This window comes from Leptinotarsa decemlineata, unplaced genomic scaffold (genome assembly GCF_025532065.1).
Source record: "Leptinotarsa decemlineata unplaced genomic scaffold, Ldec_3_MD MMD2_tig00026328_RagTag_RagTag, whole genome shotgun sequence".
NCBI lineage: Eukaryota > Metazoa > Arthropoda > Insecta > Coleoptera > Chrysomelidae > Leptinotarsa > Leptinotarsa decemlineata.
In genome coordinates this window covers 7413719-7429872 of record NW_027412688.1, presented here as the reverse complement: position 1 = coordinate 7429872, position 16154 = coordinate 7413719, and the positions used below count along the sequence as shown (strand labels likewise).

Genomic DNA, 16154 nt, shown 5'->3' with positions numbered 1-16154 from the left:
TTACATTTTTCAAGTAATTGAAGTGAAAGTTTCTATAAATATCTCTAAATTTTACCTAATGATGAAAAGAATGTTTTCGGATTCGATTTTTTTTTTAGTTCTTTCGTATTTTCTGAAAAGATTTGCGAAAGTAATGTATAGTTTTTTACACCCTCAAAAGGTAGAAATATCAACAAATAAGAATCATATCGATCAAAAAAAAAAGATATTTTGACGTGAGAGTTTTTAATTCGGGACGTTCGGTGCTTTTTCGATATTGAATCAAAATAACGAGAAAAAATGAATAATTCAAATCCAAAAAATCGTAGTATGTTTGGGACATGGAAAAGTAAGTTTTTATCTAATTTGGTAATAAATTCTCTGAATTTTAAATAGTGATGACATTAATGTTTTCGGATTCCAGTTTTTTAGTTCTTTCCTATTTTCTGTGAAGACTTGCGAAAGTAATGTATAGTTTTTTTACACCATCAAAAGGTAGAAATATCAACAAACAGAAATCATACCAATTAAAAAAAAAGATATTTTGATGTGAGAGTTTTTGATTTGGTGCTTTCGGTGGTTTTCGATATTGAATCAAAATAACGGAAAAAATGAATATTTCAAATCCAAAAAATCATAGTATGTTTGGGACATGAGATGGTAAATTTTCATCAAATTTGGCGAAAAAAATGCAGAAGATAAAAATGAAAAACCAAAAAATCGGTTATTTGAATTTTTCTCATAAATTTTAGATTTAGTAAAAAAGTGTTCTCACAAAAAGTTGTAGATCTTTCCTCACCTACATCTTTGATGTTCAAGTTTTCACCATAGCACTTGTACTTTTGCCGAAAATCGCAATAAACAATTTTTTACCCTTAAAAACCCACCCCCTTCCACTGTCCGACCTCAGATTGCCCGTAAATCATTTTTTTCGTTCATTTTCGTCATATTTTCTTCATTTCTCAATGTGTTTCATCCTACAACTTTGTTTTGTTTCAAAAATGATTGGCACTGATCAATGATAGATTACTTAAAAGCAAAATTATCATTGGATATTATTTATTGATTAACTAGGATTTCTTCGAGCTGCTTTTAATTCTATATAAAACAACCATTTAGATATTTTTTCTATAGTTACTACCAAGTAGTACTAAAGTACTAAAAAAATTCCATTGTGACAGTAAAATAATAATGTGTAATCACTATTCAGAAGTAATCAATCAATTACCATATGCATCTATGAGAAATAAAGTGTTCAGATTATTTTTCGCAATCTATTTTTATCAAAAAGTATATACATTTCGCACTCCAAGCATTCTTTTTTCAAGAGTAGTGTCTATTTTTGTGATATTCACAAGAAAAGTTGATTTGGTACATACTTTGGAGGAGTGGGAGTACTGAGTATGCTGTCTCTTCTCTCAGCCCAACTTTCTTTCCGCTTAGCCTTTGGGAAGCAGCTCAGATCGCCAATTTTTTTGGTTTTGCAGCATTTCAGCCTGTCAAAGCAATTCGTTTTTTTATTGACTTCATCTTCAATAACTATCGTAGCGGGTGGATTCTTCTTCTTTTTAAGACAGTTGAAGCAGCTCACTGGGCTCTTTGACTTTCCCTTCTTCTCCGATTTCCCTTTTTTGTCGCAGCATTTACACATCTTTTTTCTACAGGTGGTGAAAAATTTAGTGCAGCCATTTTTTGGAGGTGGTTGCTTTTCTGGTTCTGGGGGTGGAGTTGATTGAGAAGGAGGTAAGCTAAAAGAACAAATGAAATGTTTTATTGCTAGATGGTGGATTGGCTGACAATTTCAACTTGTAATAAATAGTTTTCAAAAAATATTATTTTTATGAGAATTTCAGTAATTAGACAGTTGGAATAATTCTAAATGCTTTCTAAAGTGTGGATGAGACGATAGGGAAGTAACAAAAGGGTCCACATTATAGTGTAACTTCAAAATAATGAATCAGTATTTGTTTTAGGTCAATTTTGTGATACTGGAGATTGGAAAAACATGAAATAAGAAAAAGATTACCAAATATATTATTGAGGACAGTATGTATACAGGGTAGATCTCCAGAAACTGAACGATCGATTTTGGGAAACCTATAATTAGAAAAAATCTGAAAATTTGACAGTATACTGAAATCGATAAGCACGACTCGATTAAAAATTCTCAAGATGACGTTACTTTTGGTTATATCAGAAGTAGGTGTCAACTTTGTTATTTTGAATAGAACGCCCTATATATTATTACATGTTTTGATTCTTCATCAGAATCTGAATACTTTTTGTGTATAATGTTATATACCTCAGTCTCACTGTTTTTGACATATTTGAGTGTTTATGTCAAAAATGATGTTTGCAAACCCTACAATAAATATCAATTGTTCCTATAAGGAAACCTTTATCATTATATTTTGGTCGAGTTACTTACAGAGTAGAACCAAATTCAAAACATTTTATATGGAATTTCGATAATTATCAAAACAGGGTAGTCAAAAAGAAGAATATAAATGAAATTCAATAAATCGTCTGAAGTGGCTTTTTTCAAATGGAAACCCACCGCTTATATGATTTAATCGTATTGTGCATTGAAAATGAGGGTAACTTTCTATAAAGATACCTATTCTGAGAATAAGTAGTTTTTTGAATATTTGCAGGCGATGTATTGAAGCTATTGAAGACTCTGGAGACTCCCTACATTTTGTTTTATGAGTGAGAGGACATTGGCAGATCAAGATTTTCAGATGCTGTGGTGCTGCAGGTTTTTCCGGGTTTTCCTGCAGCTGAAAAAGCAAATGCGCCACTGGAAGCAATGAAGTCGCCACGGAGGCCAATTAATTTTCATTGCTTTTATTTTCATCGTTGTACAATAACTATGAAATTAATTCATTTGCAGTTTAATATTTTTCTGTCGACAGAATACTCATTATAGTGTTTCGAAATACTGTCAGTTGGCCATGACGGCGTGGCCTTGGAAAACGATCAATTGATACGATAATGTCACTATTTATCATTTGCAAATTGTCAATAATAAATCATGCCGGGACAATTAAATTACATAAACGAAGATTATTTGAATTTATTTATAACGTACGGAGAAGTTGATGAAGTTATTTGAAGGACATGTATGACATTTGCGACCCGATTTCCGGGAAAAAACCATCACTAAATACTGTCAAAAGAAATTATTGAAAACTTCAAGAATTTTGGATCCAGCATACCAAGAACATCCACCAGACAAGTAGTGTTTTGTGTTTCATTTAAAATAACTAGTTTGACAGCTACTTCCGGTATAACCGTAAGTGCCGCCATTTTGAAAATATAAATATTTCAGGCAAGTTGTCCCTATCGAGTTTAAAATGTTGTCAAATTTGCAGAGTTTTCACCCTGTATAGAAAATGAGAACACGTTACGTAGAAACCATTGAGCTAACGCAATTTTTTCAGAGTGAAGTCTTTTCCAGTTTCATCTATCTGTCAATGTTATAAAGGAAATTGATAATTAACAAAATGATGGGTGCTAACAAAAACTTCTTGTACTCACACTATCTACAGTGATAAAGATATTTATTCAAACACCATAATGAAACAACTGATGAGACATCAGTGCCAAAAGGAAATGAAACTGAGTTCTAGATATGAAACCCAATAAAACCCAATAGCGAAATTGGAATTGTTCAATTGAAAAATAAAGAAAATGAATTGAAGAACCAAAAAATTTGAACTCATTGATACAAATTATTGTATGATTTTCACTGTCAAAAAACGGCGACATTTGTTTCGCTATACAATAGTTTTCTGAAAATAATAATTTACTTCTAAATTACGACTATTTTATACTCTAAAATATTACCTACTTGTATGCCTACTTGCTAATGAATGAATCTACCTGTAAAAGTCAGGTATGAATTTATCAACTATATGAATAAATTAAATTTTCGAAAGTACCGTAACTATACGTAACTTTTCTTGGGAAATAAACAGATTTATTAATGGCAAATTATTCAGTCACTTTGATCGTTCATGAGATATTGAGAGTTTTTGAATTTGTTTTAGTTCCACACTCTTCAACAAGTTAGGTTTTCAACCTTCCATCATCATCAGTATGAGAAACAGTCCCATTCTGGCAATAAATTTTCGTGGACAATGGAAAGAGAAAAATACACAGTAACCCACTGGTAAGATGTTTCGTGTATTTGTATAGATATGTAGATGATATCCTGGTATGTTTCATAGGAACGAACAGACCATTGACTAAGTTCTTGAATTTCATCAATTCTCTCCACCCTTCATCACATTCACCATAGAGATGGAAAAGGACGACTCTATAAATTTTTTCGATTTGATAATAACGAAAGTTAATAATAAACATACAGATATTATCATTCATAATTCGTCCATTCACCTGTAGCAGCATTCAACAGTATGATCCACAACTGATAAATGTTCTCTGGTCAGAGGCGAATTTCAATAAATTTCAATAAAGAACTGTACATAATAAAACAAATAGCCGTCAACAATGAATACGATAGCAGTCTAATACATTATCTCTTATCAAAAAGTTATACAGCTTAGCTTTGAAAGAAGTTTACCCAATTCGAAGAGATGAGGATAAAAGTTATAGAATCTTAACCTACTTAGGCCAACCCACTACGAATATTTCAAATTTTCTGCACAACAAAAGTGTAAATATTGCTTTCAAAACCAACAACAACTTAGGCATGCACATCAAGAACAACCAAAAAATAAGTTCAGTTTCTGAAAAATCAGGAGTGTATTAATTATCATGTGGGTCATGTCCGATGTTTTATATAGGTCAAACTGGAAGAACGTTCAAAGCCCGCATAAAGGAACACAGAAATAGTTTCCAGAATGAAAAAATAAACTCCACAAATGCCACTCATTTAATCACAGAGGGACATGAGTTCAACCATGAATTCAAGCCCCTCTATTTTCAGAAGAAAGGTTTAAAACTCAAGCTGGAAAGTATGGAAATGAATGAATTTGAAAGCTCTCAATATCTTAAGAATGATCAATTTGAACTGAATAATTCACCTTTATTAAATTTGTTTATTTACAGGTAAAGAAAGTTAAATATAATTACAGCATTTTCGGAAATTTTATTTATTCATATAGTTAATCAATTTATACCTAAACCTCATAAGGTAGATTCATTTATTGGAAACTAGGCATACAAGTAGCCTTGCTGATAAAATATTTAACCTAGTGTCAAAAAAATGGTCCTCGGATATTGAAGGATTAACCAGAAAAATGTGTGAGGTTAAGAAAACAACAGTTGAAGTACAAACACAACACAATAATACAATAATGAAACTTGATAAAGATGTGGAAACAATTATGAAAAGATTGAATTGCGTTGAGAATAACAATTTAGAACTCAAAGAAAAACTTGAAGATGTTGATCTATCCCAGAGAACTGCCATACACAGTGACTTGGCATTAAAATTTTTGAGTTGGAACAAAATTCTAAAATGTATGAGCTGAGATTATTCGGCATCGAGGACGTCAAAAACGAAAATTTAAGTGAAAAACTAACAAAGTTTTTCAAAGATAAGCTACATGCAGATATTACTGGATTCGAAAATTGCTACAGAGTGGGGTTTTACAGGGATGGAGCTGTAAAACCTCGACTAATTAGGGTAAAATTCAGCTGTTTGGCAGACCGAAATATTATTTTCTTCAATAAAAGCAAATTAAGGGGTAGTGGACTGTCAATAGCTGAAGAACTTACCAAGCAACGCCTGGAATTGATGATTAAGGCCAAAGTACAATATGGCAGAGAGGCAGTCTGGTCAAAAAATGGGATCATATATGTCAAACACAATGACAAAAAAATTGCATTGAAAACAATGGAAGATTTGAAGAAGATTCAAAAGACGGGAGACGAATTTTCAAGTTGACTGAGATATTTCATTAAAAAAAAATTAATTTAGTTTCAATTGTCGTACTCAAAACTCATTTTTATTTTGTAATTTTTTGGTTGATTTCTTTTCTCTTCCTTTATATATTTTTTTACTTTCTTCTACTCTCAGCTATGAAATACATATCTTTTGGTTATTTAAATGTAAGATCTCTTATTAGCCATTTTCCAGATGTAAAAGATCTCATTGTCCAAGGAAACTATGATATTTTTGGAGTTGTTGAAACATGGAAACTATGATATTTTTGGAGTTGTTGAAACATGACTTTCTGATACCATACCAGATAAACATATTCAAATCAATGGTTACAAGTTCATTAGATGTGATAGAGAGTCGAGAGGCGGAAGAGGGTAGGTATATATCTGCGGTTCAGATACAGAATTAAAAACTTATTGATGACAGTTGTGGATAAAAATAACATAAAATAAAAAAATATGGCAGCTGGAGTATTATATACCTTCACCTGGTTCTACGTTTAAATTTAGCGAAATTTTCAATATTTTAGAGTTAACTTTATCAGAAATCGTTCCTGACTTTGATGAAATAATATGTGGAGGCGACATTAATATCGATATCTTGTTACTTGCTGAAAATGATACAGAAAAATTTTTAGACTGCATTGATAGCTTCAATTTAAAACAATCAATTGATACACCAACAAGAATCACAGATGTTACTTCAACTTTACTTGACTTTAATATAGTATCCAATGAAGCAAAAGTTAATCACTACGGCACTCAGGACACATCTCACATTTCTGATCATAATTTAGTATTGGGTGCAATTCAAGATGAAATTTATAGAAATGAGGAAATTTTAATATAGACATTTTAAGCGAATCGACAGAGATCATTTGCTGCAGCTGCTGTTACTATCACCCTTTAATGACATTTTGTTTTTTCAGGATGTTGATGACAAGGTTAAATATTTCACTAATTTGATGCTACTCATATTTGATACTGTTGCGCCAGTAAAAAAAGTAAAAGTGAGGAAGGTTTAACAACCATGGCTCTCTGATAATGTGAAACAGATAAGAGGTCTAAGGGATAAAGCTCTTAGAAAATTCAAAAAAACTAAGAACGTTACTGATTGGAACTATTATGAATTACTAAGAAACCAAATCAATATAATGATGAGAAATGAGAAAGAAGCATATCTCAATCAGGTTATAAGTGGTAACCATAATAGTAAATTATCATGAAATAAACTTAAAGATCTTAATATATATTCTCGTAAAAAATAACTTGCCAGAAAGACTAAATGATCTTATTAAAATCAATAAATGTTTTTTGAGTAATTCTGACCAACATTTTGTACCTAGTAATGAGTTATTGAATTATTATAACAGTAATTTAAAAAATAATATATCTATTGACAAATTTCGCTTTTAGCCGGTAACAGAAAATATTGTTTACAAATGTATTTTAGAGATAAAAACAAGAGCCATAGGTTCAGATGAAATTAATATAGATATGCTACTTCTTTGCTGTCCTATGATACTACCATATCTCACTGATATAATGAATTCATGTTTGCAGAATAATATATTTCCTGAAATGTGGAAGATTTCTAAAATACTGACTCTTCCTAAAATATCTAATCTAAATACTCATAACGATTTGCGCCCCATTAGTCTGCTACCTACTTGTTCAAAAGTATTGAAAAAAATAATGAGTTTTCAAATCAAATGCTTTTTAAATTCCTTTAATATTTTAACAATCAACCAGTCAGGTTTTTGTAAAGAACATAGCTGTACAACTGCTCTCTTGAAAATAACTGATGATATTTTCGAAGCTGCTGACAAAGATAACCCAACTGCTTTGATACTTATAGACTTCTCCAAAGCTTTTGATACTATTAGTTATCCAATTTTATTTGCAATTTTGAACTTCAACGGGTTCTCTGAACCTGCTATAAATTTAATTAAAAGCTATTTTAAACATTGTTCACAATTTGTAGAAACTTTGAAGGGAAAATCAAGCAGTGAATTTATTAAATTTGGAGTGCCTCAGAGATCTAAACTTGGACCCTTATTATTTTGCATATACACTTCTGATCTAGTTTCTGTTCTGAGACATTGTAATTCACATATGTATGCAGATGACATACAACTATATCTATCATTTAATCCGAATGACGTTGCTACTGCTACTCGAAAATTGAATGAAGATCCAGCTCGTCTTATTTTAGCATCTGAAGCTCATAACCTCAAAATCAATTCGAACAAAACTAATCTGCTTGTTTTTGATACTAATCGTAGATTTGTGGAGAAAGATATAATTAATATTGTTATTGATGGTACAGTAATATGCCCCACAAACGAGGCAAAAAATTTAGGTATCGTAATGGACGTGGATTTAAGATTTACAAAACATGTCACAAAATGTGTTCAAAGAAGTTACATGAGTTCGAAAATGCTTTATCCTCATCGTCATTTATTATCAATGAGTTTTAAAATAAAATTAACAAATATGCTTGTGTTCAATCATTCTGCATTGTGATGTTGTGTATGGTTCAAGCCTGGATGAAAAAGACATTTTAGAATTGAAAGAGGTCAAAAATCATGTCTTAGGTTTATATGTGGTATTAGAAAATATGACAAAATTTCATATATACTTAAGGAAACCAATTGGTTAACTATGGAAAATAGACGTGTTTTACACTCGGCTACCCTCTTTCATGAAATATTGATTAACAAATGTCCATCATATTTGTATGATAAAATTAGATTTCGTAGTGATGTACACACTTTAAATTTTAGGTTTACAGGGTTATTTTCTCCTCCGCCCCATCGAACCACTCTATATCGACGATCCTTCAGTTATAATATATATAGTTTGTATAATTATATTCCACAAAAATATAAAGTTAGTAAAGTTTCTTCATTTGATTGCTGTTACAAAAAATTTCTCATCGCTGCTCAATCAAAAAGTCATTGATTTCATAGATTTTATACTTCTGAAAAATTTTCAGTAATAACTCTCCCTCTTCCCTCTCTCTTCGTCCTCTTTTTTTTTCATTTCTTTTTTCTTGATTTTTTCTCTAGTTTAGTTTTCTTTTCTTCAAGGCTAGAACTAAGATCTTCCGGTACATGTTGTTTCTAGCCGCATTTGTAGTTTTATTTTATTATATCTATAGATTGAATATTCATTGTATTTATATGTAATAAGGAACTACAAATAATTATTTTTATATTTGTATTTTAGGGTATGGAATAGTTGTGATGTAGAAGTAACTTATTAGTAACGCTTGAGAAAGCTAGTGTATAGCGAAACACGTGTCGTAGTTTTTGTGAAACCCTTTATAGTGAAAATCATACAATACACTGTATTAATTAGTTTTAATATGGATTTTCATCAAGTATCGGCCAGTTCTGTTCAATTGCCAAAAAAAATTGGGCAAAAATCATAATTTAATCATAGTGTATAAACTCAGTTTTAAAAGACAACAACCCAATTCAAAGAATAGAAAAAAAATTGAAACACTAACTAGTCAACCGTGGGTATCAGGTAGAAATATCACAATTGTGTGTTATTTGGGCATATATGTACCCAAATATAACATATATTAAAACGATAAATATTAAAGTTTACAAAGCAAGTTCAATTCATTTATGTGAGAACACCCACGGGCAATTTTGCTACCTCTTTGTGGAACAGCGCGTATGAAAATTACAAATTAGAAAACTGAAATTGCAATCAAAACAACAAGATTTTTAGACAAGGTGAGTGAATACAAGTTGCCGACAAGCTCGTCAAAATCTAATTACAAACGTTTCGTGTGTAGTATCTACACAATTTTTCATAAGAAAGTATTAATTACTTATTCTTGGAAACGTCTGATTTATTCTGTGGCGACTTAACACGCTTTGCATATAATCATGAAAAGTAAGAAGTTTTTTCATACCCGCCGTTTTCGATATTTCCATATCCGTTGTACTCTTCATGCAAGGGCATAACGTATATGAAAGTCATTGTCGTATAGTTCCTTCCTAGGGCACAATTTTTTATAGATTGTTTTCACGATTCTGTTACAGCCGAGAAAAAAGTTAACAGGACACATCCCAGACCAATGAACATAATCAGGTTATCATAGTCGTTATTTGGATAGCTTCCCTATTTCCATTCTGAAATAGTATTTTTTTTTAATTCGTAATATCAGATGGATAGTTGTGTGTTTGACAAGTTTTTCTCAGTTCTAGCAACAAAACCACGAATGAAAAACGCAATTTGACAATTATTATGCCTCAATATTTCTCCTCTTATCAAGTAAAGATTTAACTAAAGAAGATGACATATTTCTAATCCCCATACCACTCGATGAATATAAAGAAGAAAACTATGTAGAAAGTGACGTTATCACTTACAACTGTGTGGACATCTTCAGCAGTGCTGTAGTAATTGTGTCAAAGCTATTTTCTGTCTTTTTTTTGTCTGTGGTGTGCAGATTTTCATACCCAACGTTCCATCTACGACTGCGGTAGCGTTATCAAAGCGCGGTAGCGTTATCAAAGCGCGTTAGCGTTATCAAAGCTATTAAAGGCGATGAATCATGGAACAAATCGCTTTGGATGTCCTCGGAGGGGAGGGCGAAACTTATCACGGGCAATTCGGGTTTCGGCGTGGACGAAACACGATCTCGCAATTGATCCGAGTTGTTCACGGGATAAAGGAATCTTTCCATCAGGGAAAGAATACAGTTATGGACCTGCTGGACATTCAGAAAGCCTTTGATAAGGTATAGACGGAGGGGTTTGTCGCCAAAATGTGGTCGGCAGGTATGCCTTTATTCGTGATTAGGATTCTTGAATCCTACCTGAGCAACCGAACTTTTCGTGTTTGAGTGGACCAAACCATTACCCAATTAAAGCAGGTGTCCCGGAGGAGTAATGCCTATCACCGTACCCGTACTCATTGTACACTTATGTTCTCGCGAGCGAATGTTGGTATTTTTGCGGACAATACCGCAATTTTGCCGTATTTTGAGAGGAACAAAATCGAGATGAACCCATCGGATACTGAGCTCATCAACTTCTCGAAGAAATTCACCAATGTAAAGATCTTCCGGAAGTTGCGAATCAAAGGCACGATATCTGGGAGTTATCCTCGATAGACGTCTGAATTTTCAGGAAAACTTGAGCCTGGCAATCCAACGAGCATCTGCGGCGGTAAAAGGCACATATCCACTCAGTGCACGGAACTCCCTACAAACAAGTAATGAGACCAGCTATGTTCCCTATGTCTCCCTGTTCCCTATTCTGCAGCCTCACGAGAACGCTTCTAAGGAGACTCGTGACGATGTAGAATAATGTGCTCCGTATTTGCGCGAATAGTGACATACATTCATTGGTTGATCTGTTAGATCTAGCTGAAGTTGAGACGGTCATAGATCATATCAGGAGGCTGTCTCAGAAATTCTTCAAGTTCTTTCTACTGAAAAACCCCCTGATGAGGAATATCACAGTGCTTAGAAGGTAATCAGCCCCTTTAACATTAGATATCTTCCGTGACCTCCACTTTTTCTATAACTATACCTCCTTCCTTCCCTCCCCTGACTCCTGCGTATAGGAGAATGATTCTGTACATATGTAAAAAGATTTCACTAGTATTATACCGAATAGGAAATGAAGAGATTTTGATTTTGGTTGTCCCCACAGTAGATACTATACTCAAGGTTTGAGCCTCCGGGTTCATTCCACTGGTGGTGAGCGTTGCAACTAAACAAATGTCTGTCATATCTGACCTTCTTCAACTTAAAAATTCAATACACAACGGAAGCATTCACCTTTTTGGATAGATTAGTGAACAAACGTGAAAATAGGACACTCGGTTATGAAGTGTATAGAAAACCAACGCACCCAGACAGGTTTCCGAATAATAACTACAACTACCAGGAAGTACATAAGAGGGGGTTATTAAAACCGACGGATCCGTGAATCTGAGAGTCTACCGAGGATCACAGTGATCTATAAACTGCCTTCAAAGGAAATGGGTCAATGAAGCAGATTTGGAGCCAGCGGTATAATCCAGGAAAGAGAATGGAGGTAACTTGAGATAAGCCATGGAGAAGCTTACCTGCCCTATGCGAATGATGGGAGCCAAATTGGGAGAATTTCGGAGAAATACAACGGGAAATCGATACTCAGACCTACCAAAAACCATCAGAGGAAGTAGAGTTCAGATTATGACTCCTCAGGGTATTCAGCAACACTGGACGACTGTTGATTGGTCTACATTGGAACCACGAAGAGAAATGTGAGTAGCCGGTAATGTGAACACAAGAAAAAGTATGGAATGGGACAGACCGACAAATCAGCATGCACTCACAGAAAGCACCCAGGTTATCGCGTTTGAACAGGTCCATCTTCTCGATAGAACTAAGAATTAATATCCAATAGTATATTGGGGGGCCATAGGAACTTCAAAAGCACAGAAACAATTCCAATCGAAAGGGAACTAAACCAGAGCAACTTGTACATTGCCTCATCGCCTTTGATAGTGTCTTCCGTAGTAATAGATGAAATTGACGTTTCATCTATTATAAACCTACAAATTACAACCTTTGACCGTGTGTGGCATGATGGTTTGCTGGCCAAACTTCGATGCTATGACATGTCGGATCATTTTTGTGTATGGCTCTTCAGCTTCCTGAAAGAATGTTCCCTGCAAATGGCCGTCGACGAATATCTCTCGAATACGTTTACCATCAAGGCTGGTATACCTCAGCGATCTATATTGTCTCCAACCCTCTTTTCATTGTATATCAACGACTTATTGGAGGAAACCAAGAATCCAATATATTGCTTTGCTGACGACAGCACACTTGTTTCGTCATTTGGATTCCAGGACATCGGCGGTGGATGCACATCTTCACCAGCAGCAGGAGGTTGCATATCTTAATGAGGATCTAGAAGTAATATTGAATTGGGACAGAACTAACCAGGTTCACTTCAATGCCACATAAACCCAGGCATCGATTTTATCCAAAAAAGGAAATGTCTCCGAACCGGATATAATAATGTCAGGTCAGACAATTCTACTTTCTGATAAGTTTGAATGGACACCAATATGTCATGTCACAATCATGTCGCTGGAATTTCAAAAGCCGCTTCTCAAAAACTTGAAACACTGTTGCGATCCAGAAAACTGTACACACCTCAGCAACTTTTGATGCTTTATAAAGCTCAGATCAGACCTAATTTGAAGTATTGTTCTCATGCATGGAGCTCCGCCTCTAAGCATACCCTGAAGTTGCTGGATTCTACCCAGAAAAGAGCCATCCCCCTGATTGGAGACGCGAACATCACGTACAATCTTGATAGCCTGGAACATCGAAGAAAGGTTGGAGATTTGTCTCTCTTCTATAGATACTCTCAAGTGACTTGGCACATTTGATTCTACCAAAAGCGATACATATCAGAAATATGAGACGGACTGTGGCTACTCATCGTTTTGAGTTTTAACTCAGTACATCTGGAACTTCACTGTTCAAGAACTCTCTCATTTGGAGAACTGATTTCATATAGAATGAACTTCCCGAGAACGGTTTTCCAAATGAAGTTAATCTCCAACGATTCAAATCCAATGTGAATCACTACTTTCGCACAGGCATCGCTCTTAGAGTGCCTTGAGGATTTTTTTATAAGACTTGTGTTTTTATCTTCGAAAAAATCTAAAACCATCGAAGTAGCTTTGAAATTAGTTATCTACGGCCGTGAAAGTTTACACTCTGTGATGTAAGGTAAGTTCGTCTACCAGATCTGTGAAAGACTGAGTCGACCTAGGATGGTAGATTACACAGTTGTAATTGGGTAGCCGGTTGATTTCTAATTGAAAATTGACTGTTTAGAATTTACTGTAATTAACATGTGATCTTCAATCTCTAGATTTGTCGTACTATATCGCTACTGAAGATGCCTTTCCCAGTCGTGAAGGAAGCTTCTAATTTATATTTCCTCTTCGTAGTTGAAGAGACCACGTTTTTTATGTCTCAATACTTTTTCTTCTTTATATATCTCTGGCCGTGAAAGGTCTTCACCATATTATAAACTTTACCAAATATTAGAGAGGATACTGAAATTTCAACATGAAAGTTAATGGCAATCAGTTGAATGGTTTTTGGATTCTTCCAAGAAAAAAACAACCCTCTTAAAAGTATTGAAAAATTATTATTTTAAAATTTGCGGTGAATATTAGATTATATATGGCTAATCACAAAGGGGCATTACTGGACATAACAATCCATCGAGATAAAACAAGTTTGTCACAGTTTAATTTCAAATGTAGTGCATGAATCAGTACCAAAGATGACATTCAGAACATTCACTTTTCTTAGCAATCCCTTTACAGTACGATTCGGAAATTCTCTACTAGAAGACAACCATTTTTCTAGCTAATACTGGGACAAACATACAGACCTCACGTGAAGGTGATATGAACTGGCCACCAAGATCGTTCGATTTGACCCCGTTAGACTTTTTCTTGTGGGTTTTTTTTGAGTTGCAGCTGAATGCGAATGAGCTACAAACTACAGCGGTCCCCAAAGCCAAAATAACCCACGCCATCGGTCAAATTCAATCTGATGTATGCGCTAGAGTCATGGAGAATTGGACATTTCGGATGCGCTCCAATCAGAGAAGCCGTGGCGGATATTTGAACAATGTAATATTCCACACATAATGGCATCAATGTCTTTCAAACGAATAAAAAATTTCTATGATATCTCACACACACTTTGTTTCATTTAAATTTAAAGATCGGAAGCGTTTAATAAACAACCCTTATACAAAAAATGTGGTTCACATCTGAAGGCAAGAAGTAGGAAGCCAGAACATTTCTTTTCCAAAAAGTAATATCTCGTTGAACTATACCTCTTTCAAATCTAACTTAGGAATTCTATTTGATGAGAAACTCACTTCATATACTCAATATATTGAAGGCAAAGCATTTGATTACTCTTAAGTTGTTATACAGTCTATTGGTGAGCTCTCTTTTGGAAAATGGTTCAATCATCTGGTGTCCTTATTATGAAAGTTATTTAAGCTGTATAAAATACTATTGAACGTGTAAGATGGGCCTTAGAATCAGCATCAACTCAATGTATCAACATTAGAGAATCAGAGAGTAATTCCATTCAACTAGTTATCCTTTTTTTACAATTATTTGAATGTTGAGAAATGGGAATGTCACTCAACATTTTTTACTGTTCGTCAAATGCTATCAAGGCCGAAATCGAATCGATATTTGTATATTGTTTTCAAGGTTTATATTTGTTTATAGTGACACAATTTATTTGTTTTCTATTAATTCGTATTACCTTTGCATTCTGATGATATTTTCATATTGATTTTTAGATATTTGATTACTCAACCCCGTATTTTTCGATTATTTATCATTAGTACTATACCTTTAATGAACAAATTCAGTTTCTAATCATATACTTTCAACACAAAAATGAACACAGGGTCTATTCGGCACTCCACCACAACCCGCAAGGGTTCATTGTGGCTCACACCTATTCAAACTCGACCAAATAAACCAGCTTCTCAACGACGCCGAATACTTTATATGCTGAGTGATCTTTCAGGTCAGATGATAAAAGTGTGGTTCTACCAGACTCTGAAAACCTGATTCGGTTCGTGGCGAAGCAGGTACGAAGTATATGCTCTACTATTTCATAATTTTCAAAACAGAGGCGACACACACTGTCTTTCGACAGTCCGTGTCTCTACATATGATGATTCAGACGACAGTGACCTGTAAGGAAGCATGTTTGGTTTCAAGCTTTGAAGGGTGAATTAATGCCTTGGAGTAAGCCAATCCTGAAAGAATTTGCCCAGAAGTCTTTAAATCTTCTTGCCATCCAGGTGTTCAATGTTTGTTTGTCAAAACCTTAAGCAATGCCAATGACAGGTTCTGGTTCGATGAAGCTACTTGCAGTACCCTCCTTTGCAAGGGAATCAGCAGCCTCATTTGCCTTGCAGGCCAAAGTGGCCAGGAATCCAGACCAGAGACAATTTGTTAAGTCTTCCTATTCAAGAGAGTCGTTTTTGGCAATTTGCTACCAACTTATAGACGTTGCTCGGCAGGAGCCAAGAGCAGCTTGACTGTCCGAGAAATTTTTATTGACTTGTGTTTGAGGATGGATTCTACCAATCTGTCTGCACACAATTCAGTAGCATAGATTTTCGCTGGAAACACAGTCGCGTAAGTCTCTAGGCAGGTTGATGTATCTGTCC

At 34.3% G+C, this 16154-nt stretch overlaps 1 protein-coding gene across 1 annotated transcript in view; it reads right to left on the bottom strand.

Annotated features, from left to right (window-relative positions):
* stum (mechanosensory transduction mediator stumble) overlaps positions 1 to 16154 on the bottom strand; it is a 124224-nt gene that overhangs the window by 16612 nt on the left and 91458 nt on the right. The window contains exon 5 of the mRNA XM_074181982.1: positions 1359 to 1727. Within this exon, the coding sequence (XP_074038083.1) occupies positions 1359 to 1727 (369 nt within the window). The remainder of the gene's footprint in view (positions 1 to 1358; positions 1728 to 16154) is intronic.